The following is a 9,281-nucleotide window of genomic DNA, read 5'->3' on the forward strand; positions in this document are numbered from 1 at the left end:
TCTCCCAACATTTCTTATTCATAAAAGTGGGTGGTGAATTCGATATAAGCAGGATGGTAACACACTCGGTTGTGGGCAGTGAAACTCACCACAGGGTCTGTGGGATGGAATATGTTGAAGAGGCGTTTGCAGATAGTTGTGGGGAGGATGTGATCCTGCACACCGTTGTTTCCAGGCCGGATCCCTCGCAATGCCAAGAAAACAGCCAGAGGGGAGCCCATGCAGAAGAAATTTTCTACCTACAACACAGAGAACAGGGTAAATACAACATAAGTGAACAAAAGACACTCCCCCCTGAAAGGCTGAACAGCTCCTACAGAGTTGTTCATTGGCTTGTAACAGAGAACTATGGCTGTATTGAGCCAGTGTGTACCCATGTTTATGAAAATGAACATGTGCACTAACCAAACCTTATTTAAATAACCATTAATCTAAAATCAATGGAAAATGTTCATGTGCAATCTATATGACTGGACACACAATAGGCCAGCTGACTCTTCACTCAAACTCCAATAAATCCAAGAGGGAAGCAGAGAGCCAAGTGAAACCAATGGCTGTCTGGAAGGTTTTCCAAGTCTGCTAATTTATTGACTTCTTAAAAAATGTTAATTAATAATTCAATACGCACCTTGTAATCATCATACTCAGGTCTTGGAAAACATCTGCAAAATACTCTGTAGCAGTTTGTGTTCATCCTAGACTTTATGTTTGTGATGCTTATAGGGAGAACATTTATAGTTTGTATAGATGGTTTGTAGCTTGAAGCATGGGGTTTGAAGTTTGAATCAGAAGAAAAATATATAAAAAGAAAAGAATATATAATACAGAATATTTGAAAATGTTGGCAATGGATGTGGACAAGTGATGAAAGACACAGTACACAGTTGAAAATTGTTGGACTACAATTTTCAACTTTACCTTGAATTTCAAGGCTGGCACCGCGACACAGGACGAGGTCTGCAGACCCTGGAACTGATCCTCCAAATCCCTCAACCTGGAAGATTGATATTATTGATATTATATTGATATTATCGCTTAAAATAACTTACTTAAAAGTGAACATAAATGAAAAAAATGTTCAGTGATTTTGGTGAGGTGCATTTGCTAATTAAAGACACCAACAATTGCCTTGCATTTGCAAAAAATGATGGTCTGAGCAGGTAGATAACTGTTGGTGGTGTTTAAAGGAGTTTAAAGTCTATTTTTGAATTACAAATGAATAGTTTTCAGGGTGCAGGAAACTCAAAATCGTGTGTGAGTAAGTGGCATTAACTGTGCTGTAGATGCCAGCTCTTAAAAATGTAATTATTTAGTGTTAATTGCTTCCACGATGTTTTTGTTTTTACTTTTACATTTTATTATCCTTATTTCCTGGTTTAGATGCTGCTCAGTCAAAGAAGGACAAGACATTGTTCCTCTCATCCAAAATGCTTTTCAGTTCTGTTGAACCCCTGCAGTACTGAAGAAGCCTTTTGAGTGAAAGATACAAGGCCTCCACTAAGCTAAGCATACCAATTTTCTTTTGACTAAATACTGCCAGATAAACCATGACCTGGATGACCGAGCATCTTGACGGGCACGGTTAACTGTTACAGCTTCGGGTATTTGTTCATCACAAACAATCTTTAGTTTCTTGTTGAATGGGGTTTCTCAGTTACCTTTACACAAGCCTACACCATACCACCTACACACACTACAGCCATACCTATCCTAGCCTAAATGCTATTTGGTGTGTTCTGTAACTTCACATCACATGTAGCTATAAATAGATATGGAAGAAGTATGCCAAGAGGAGTGTCAGTGGGATCTGCTGGCATCTGTTTTGGCAGGAAAGGCAAGACAGGATTTAGCAAGCTTCTGTTCAGCCCAGGCTTTTTCTCACTCATTTTTCTTGCAATGCAGAAATGTCACCAATGATATGTCATGCCAAAACTAATCTATTGGGAATAAGAATTCATTTCTGACTGGTCTGTTTGTTTGGAAGTGATCTGAGTATGTTTCTCTTTCTTTGACGTCCAGGTTCAGAAAAAGTGTTTTTCTTGTAAAGATAACATCTTCTTATACAATAGAAAATTGTACAAGGATTGGTAGGGTCACTGGATTCTTCTGTACCTTTATGTAAATTTTATGCCTTACCTGTTCCAGAAAAATTAACAGTACAATACCTGAGGTGTGTGAGCCTCAGCTGCTCCTGAAGGTGGCGTTCCTCGTCACTCGGCCAGCGGACCTTTGTCTCCTCTGGGTCTGGTGCTTCTTGATGATGAAAGCGAACAGGGTCCCAACCTGTCATGATGTCGAAAGTGATGACACAGCCCAGCGAGTGCGACACTATGGACACTTTCCCATTTTTCTCAAAGTCTGGATTCCGCGAGCAGAAGAGTGAGTACAGACGATTCAGCTCCAGAGTCAAACCCCTGGTAATCTACGTACACACACACAACAGATAATTGTGTCAGTAAGATTCCAAAACTTTTGGTTATGGTCCATGCTTTATTGTCTTGATTAATCATCTGTTATTTCACAGTCAGGTAATAGACCACAATTCAATGCTACACAGTCAGGATTTAGTTGTACCAGAGGGGAGTTGATTTGAACTCATGGGATTAATGCTCCAAAACTGCCAGAGGGGTGTCAAAATGCAGCGACACAGCTGTAAGGAAATAGACCAAGGCTAAACTTCAGACTGGATTTCTAACATAGTCTCAGTCTCACCTCGTCTCTGTACAGAGGGCTGGTGTAGTACATGATGTCCATGGCGCTGCTGTTAAGCATGTCTCTGAGACCTCGCACTTTGTCTGGGGTGATGGAATCCACTGTGTCTGCAGAACGAACCAACAAAAGCATCCAACACAGCTGTCACGCAGAAAATTACTTATTTCTTAACACAGTTTCATATTCTAGTGAAAAAATAGTGACACGTCTTATAATCTAACCATACAAATTGCTGATCAAATTAACTTTTCTCTAATACCATTTAGGTGAAAAAAACATTTCTGCCCAACTTCGGCCCTGCCCCCCACAGCATTTGTTTACAATAGTTGTGAGCTGATGTGCAGCATACCTCCATCTAGAGCCAGTTTTGACCTCCACTCCACAGGAAGAAACTCCACATGCTCTGTGGTGCGATCAGAGAAGTGTTTCTCCTCCATCTTTCTGGCAGCATCTCTCATCCTGGACATAAACCAAGACAAAACAATTACTTCCAGAATTATTCTGATTCCCTTTCAGTTCTCTGTACTCCTACTGGAAACCTCCCGATATCTCACATGCTTGTGTTCCTAATGATACGGCCCTGATCCATCTTCTGGCCAATGCCATGCACCACAAAGACAATGTGTGTGGTTTCAGGTGGGGTGTCTTCAGGTGCTGCCTCCTCCACATATCCCCGATGGAGACGTGTCCCACTGCTGGAAGCTGAGGACATAAGAGGGAACATTACAACCTCAGTTGATGTGTTCCACTGCATCATGCCTGTGTTAAGTCAGTTTGGTGTCAAATAACTTTCATCATTGAAAAACGTCAAACTATTAAAATGTGCACAAACAAATTATTATTATATTGTGACCCACACACCTCCCTCCCACCAACTGCACACAGGTGATCAAGTGCTTATATCAACTATAAGTGCCACCACACAAACCCATGTGACCCAGCCTTTTCAATAATTACTGCACTCACACAATAAGAAATTACAGTGTGATTAACACTAACAAATGACAATACCAAAATATACAAACCTTATTAATATTAAAAATGTATTCCTTTCTGAATTAATTCATAGCTCTTACACCAATGAACAAGGCAAACTGTATCTTTTTTCTGAAACCCCTCTACATCACCAAGCACACTATGTCATATGTTCATAAATTACCCTATCTTGAAAAGGGATGTATATTATATGCAGGCCACACAGTATGGTGCCATGGAACAGCCCTTTAGAGATTGATATTTTGAGAGTACACCATGGAAGTAAAGTTTCCTGTGGTTTTCATGAATATCTATTTCCAAGTCAGTTCTGTAACGTACAAATTGTATGCTTGAAAATTTAACAGACGAAAAATTTCCTAAAAACAGTGTCCCCCAAAAATATACTGTGTTAATGCAGTGTAGTGTTCGTTATCAGTTTTGTTTGTGACAGAGTGAGTAGAGAGCTCTTATTTTCTGCTTTGGGTGTAATGTGTCGGACAGACCTCCCTACATTAGCAATCTTAGCAGCTTATTGTTATCTTTGATAGTCGTAACAATATTCAAAATCTCAAAGATCACTATGTAAACTGCATGTGCTTTGATGCAGTACTGATCTGAACGCAGCCTTACTCTGAATAGTCCACAGAACATGATGCTGACACTTTTCATAGTGGTTACTTCAGTAGGAAGCAGTTTCAGTGAAGACTGTTCACAGTGAGGTTTGTGAATTATCAGGGATGCTGTTTCTGGAAAGAGTTGTTGCTGCTTTCTTTGAGTTTTCTGGAAGTAATTTTTCACTGCTGTAACTTTTTTTGTAACTTGGATGAACTGAGCCTTTATTTCAGTTTTTCAGCTCAGAGAGACACTACATCAATGGCCAAACTAGTTTTAACAATCACTGAACAAATAGTGGTAAAACGTCTGCACAACATTAAAAGGAATCAGCAATAATCCACGATTCAATAGAATGCATATGTGAAAGACGTTAAATACTTTCTCGTACATTCCTGCAAAGTGACACATTTGTTACACACTCTAATATTTTAGCTGTTTAAGATAATTTATCAAATTCTTTTAAATTGCTTTCCTCCCCTAACTCTGACCACACCATATTTCCCTGTGTGCACTCTAGTTTTAGTCCCTTTTGTTTGTTCCTGTTGTGGGAGACTTGTAACATTATTCACCATGTCAAATTTTTGATAGAGTTGCTCATGGAAGTGATGGACTAAACAAGACATTCCATCAGATCTCTTCTCTTGTGTATGTCACATGACGTTTTTCCATTACCTTTAGAGAAGCCCAGTTTCTGAGTGACGGTGCGTGCAATCTTGGAGGTGGTGGCATCGCTGTACAGGTACACCTCGTCCACACTGTGCCAGTCCACATGACTCCTGCTCAGCTTCAGACTATGAATAGCTGGGACACAGTGATTAATAGCTACTGACACACTTAATAAAGTACAATTAACTTACGATTCCCCATGAGGGAGTATAGAATTTGTGTGTGTGTGTGTGTCTGTTAAACTCCATGGCATTGAAATCAATTTACAAAAGTCATGATACAGACTGTACACAAACTCAGTGCCTCCACCTCTCTTACATGGGATACCTACTGGTTCAGCTGGAGTCAGGGAACTTAACATCAGCTGACTGGTTTTGTGGCCTCTTCCAACACATTCTTACTCCCAAATCGTCACATATGGACGGAGGACTCCTTGGTGTCAGTTTTTATAGCACTAGGTACCCGTAAAGCATATTTTTTTAATGTTCAGGGCTCAGCAGTCAAGTTAGCAATAATAAATATACAGCGACTAGTTAGCAACATACACTTTCAAATAAAGGTTGCTGACAGCATAATAAACATGTGGTTAACATTATTTAACAGTTGCACTTTGGTTAGGTTTAGGCACCAAAACTACTTGGTGCCTAAGGTCATTGTTTGGCTTAAAATAAGTGTGCTAGTTACTTGTGTACATAAAGTTAATTACAAAAGAAATCAACCTTCACTTTTTGTTTCACACGGGACACACACCCTGGTCTCCTGGGTGAAAGTCCTGAGCTCCACCCATCCAGCCACCTCACCTTCCTTCTTCCAAAGGCAGACTTTTCTCACTCCTTATACTATGACATTTGACGAGTTGGGAGTGAGAATGGGCTGTCTATAGAAGTCAATCGGACTACCCTGCACATTGAAAAAAGTTGCTAAAGTAACCCAGCACCTTAAAAAGTGATACCAAGGAGTCTTGACCAAGCGTCTGCATGTGACGTTTGGTCATGGTGCCAAGACCTAGTATATCTCTCTAGGTGTACTTTCTTCCACGCTCTGTCTTACATTCCTTACCATCCTTGCTGTCCACTGTGGTGGTCACCATCTCCATCTCATAGGTGTCCCTCATCTGTTGTCCCCAGAAACGGGCGAGGTGCTCACTCTCGATGAGGTCACTCTCGTCCTCCTCCAGAGGAAGCCACGTTCCATCAATGAACCACTGACCCCTCATCACAGGAATACGGTCTTGCTCTGAAGGACACCACATGATGTTTATTACTATTTGAAAGGTTGTGTTGTCTGTCTTTGTTTTATTTTTTCCCTATCTTAAACAGTACATGAAGCACACAAAGATAGAAAGTGGGGCTGGACTCATGAGACATAAAGTGAAAAAACGAGAAATACATTAATGTAATTTAACGAGTAAACATCATGGAGAGGGGTTTGAAAACACACTGGGAGGATTTGCACCATGGAAGTGTACTCTGCTTAAATTGTTCCACTGTCCTGTCTGTCAGTGTGAAGTGTATTTGTGGACAAATTGTATTAATAGTTGCAGTAACAGTAGTATCACATATTGACACTATTTGACAAGGCAGTCTGGCTGAATATAACAACATTATAGTGCTGTTGGTGGGGATAGCTGCAGAGATGTAATAACACCCACACACACAGAGAGAGACACACACACATATACACACACACACTCAAAAACACACAGAACCTGCCCATCGCAATTCCTATGAGGAAAACAGGTGTTAAATCTTTGGATCAAAGGAACATCTACTTTATTTGTCAACTGTGTTTTCAGTGTGCGTGTGTGTGTGTGTGTGTGGACGTGAATTCCCATTGTAGGGACATAAATCTGTTTATACAGTCACATTATGGGGCGTTGTCTTCCCTATGGGGACAAAACGCAAGTAACGAGAATGTAAAGCATTAAGTTTTATGGGGAACACGCAAGTTATGGTTAGGGTTAGTGGTTATGATAATAGTTAGTGTAAGTCTACAGGAAATTAATGTTTGTCAAGTAATTAAATTAAATTAAATTTTATTTATATAGCACCAAATCACAACAGAAGTTGTCTCAGGACCCTTTCCATATAGAGCAGGAACAGACCAAGCTCTTTTTCTGCAGAGACCCAACAATTTCCTCCTGAGCAAGCACTTGGCGACCTAAAGCAGAACCAGGCTCTGGGCCATCTGCCTCGACCAATAAGGCTAGAGGTAATGTCCCAAAAAGTGATGGAAACATGAGTGTGCATGTGTGTGTGTGTGTGCACCAGAAACGCAAAAACCATCTTAATAATTAGTTAATCAAGTCTTCTTTTTCAAGTAAAAATGGATCAAGTGAGGGAACTGCATCTAACATGTTCATTACTGATTATTTATTTAATGTTTTGATGCCTAATTAATACATCATTCACCTACACACAATTCATTTATTAAGAAAAATGCAAAACATCCTCTTGCAGCAGCTTCGCAAATGTGAGAATATTCTGCTTTTTTCTGTGTTGTGTTATATTAAAATGAAATCTGAATTCGGACAAAATAAGACATCTGAAGACGTCACATTGAGCTCTGAAATTATTTCACATTTAACCTATGACAAGGGAGCAGAATGTGGTTGTGCCATCACATTTCTTTCGAGTGTCAAATAAGCAATTGTTAATTTATTTAACTAATGAATTTACAAACGGTCTAATTCCACCGAGTAGTGGTAGCCATGCTTCATGGTACTGTGGCAACTGTAATAGGTCTATCTGGTGCAGCAGCAGTATAAGTAGTACAGCTGTTTCTAATAGTGGTTAATAATACTGGTAGTACAAAGTGGTGATGGTGCTGACAGTAATTGCACATATTAGTGAAAGGCGGGTAGTAGGCTACTGTATAAATAGTAGGCTGGTGGTGCCAATAGTACTAACAGTAATTATAGTACTAAAATTCTAGCAATATGTTGTAACAGCTTTATCATTATGGACATAAACCATTGACATGCTCACGGTTCCAGTAAACAGGGTAGCACTCCTTCTCCCTGATATCCACTTCATACAGTCCCCCTCTAACACACACTGCTTCCACGCTGATGCTGATGTCGTCCGGGTCCTTCATCTCCTCTGACACAGAGAGCCGCTGCCCTCCGCCCCTCTGCTCTGCCGAGTCAGGCCCGACACTTCCACCGTCCAGCGCTCCGCTATCCGGCGGGATTTCGCCGGACGTGGCTGCTTCCTTCCCATCGGCCTCAGTGGGATCGACCGGGCGTTTGACCTTGTCAGGATTCTGCTCACAGAATCTCCGATAGACGATCTCGATTTTTAAAGAGTCGTGTCCAACAAATGGCTTCCACGTTCGTTTGTCCTCTTTGTAAAACCACCTGACCTCCTCTGGTCCCAGCTCCGTGACGACCTCACCACGGTGCCTGGAGCTATTGGACCGTATGCGCTTCTTGGTTGTGACATTCCCGTCACTTTCGGTGTAGTCTGGGTCGATGGACAGATACGATGAGCCCGAATATTCTTCACCAACGAGGCCGAGCATCATGCCATCCTGGGATAACGAGTCACCCCGTAACAGCGGCAGATGTCTATCCAAGCCGGGCTGCGCTGGGTCCCTGTCCCCAGCAGCACCACTATCTCCCATCGGATTGTCGTCGTATCCGGACACAAACACATCATTTGCCATATCCCATTCACTACTGCTGACAGAGTTATTCTCCGAGCTCTGCTGGCGGATAGTCGGTTTATCCTTCATATTGCTCATGGTTTGGCCGCAGATTATTAGACTCAATACATGGAAATATTCTAATAAAACAACCACAATGATGCCGTCAGACTATACGACGTTAGCAGATTAACTGTTTCTTTCTCTCCAGATGGTAACATCTGTATACCGAGCTATTCTGACCAAGAAAATATTTATTAACATTTCAGCTACAGATTTAAAAACATTTGCCCGAACTGTTACAACGACACGTATACCTCCTGCTTTCCTGCCTGCACACACTCTCGCTCATATTCTCGTTCCTGGCGTAATTTGTGCAGAAATAATCAATGAACGGTTCTAGCTAGGATGGTAATCTCAGTTGCTTCATAACGAAAACGACGACAAATAATAACTTCCTGTACAACTATTCAAAATAAACTCAATATCCGCGAGACAAAATAAGCAGATTTTAAATATTAATAATACAATTGAAATACTTGAAATACAAGTATACAAATAAGAGGTATGTATATTGAATAAAATACAACTGTGTACGTAGTTTTTACTGCTGTTTACTGTGTAATTTTCAAAACATAGCGTGCAGTCAGCTCCTCCAATCTTATTTC

General features: G+C 40.8%; 1 protein-coding gene across 1 annotated transcript in view; it reads right to left on the reverse strand.

Moving 5' to 3' along the window:
* The window catches only part of ddhd1b (DDHD domain containing 1b), a 30,217-nt gene extending 21,221 nt beyond the window's left edge, over positions 1-8,996 (reverse strand). The window contains exons 1-9 of the mRNA XM_041958864.1: positions 7,956-8,996; positions 6,028-6,204; positions 4,975-5,103; positions 3,267-3,414; positions 3,062-3,171; positions 2,713-2,819; positions 2,166-2,422; positions 919-994; positions 90-239 (exon numbers count right to left, since the gene is read on the reverse strand). Coding sequence (XP_041814798.1) covers positions 90-239; positions 919-994; positions 2,166-2,422; positions 2,713-2,819; positions 3,062-3,171; positions 3,267-3,414; positions 4,975-5,103; positions 6,028-6,204; positions 7,956-8,712 — 1,911 coding nt within the window. The 5' untranslated portion in view covers positions 8,713-8,996. The remainder of the gene's footprint in view (positions 1-89; positions 240-918; positions 995-2,165; positions 2,423-2,712; positions 2,820-3,061; positions 3,172-3,266; positions 3,415-4,974; positions 5,104-6,027; positions 6,205-7,955) is intronic.
* Positions 8,997-9,281: the final 285 nt, after the last annotated feature.

The sequence above is a fragment of the Chelmon rostratus genome, chromosome 18 (genome assembly GCF_017976325.1).
Source record: "Chelmon rostratus isolate fCheRos1 chromosome 18, fCheRos1.pri, whole genome shotgun sequence".
NCBI lineage: Eukaryota > Metazoa > Chordata > Actinopteri > Chaetodontiformes > Chaetodontidae > Chelmon > Chelmon rostratus.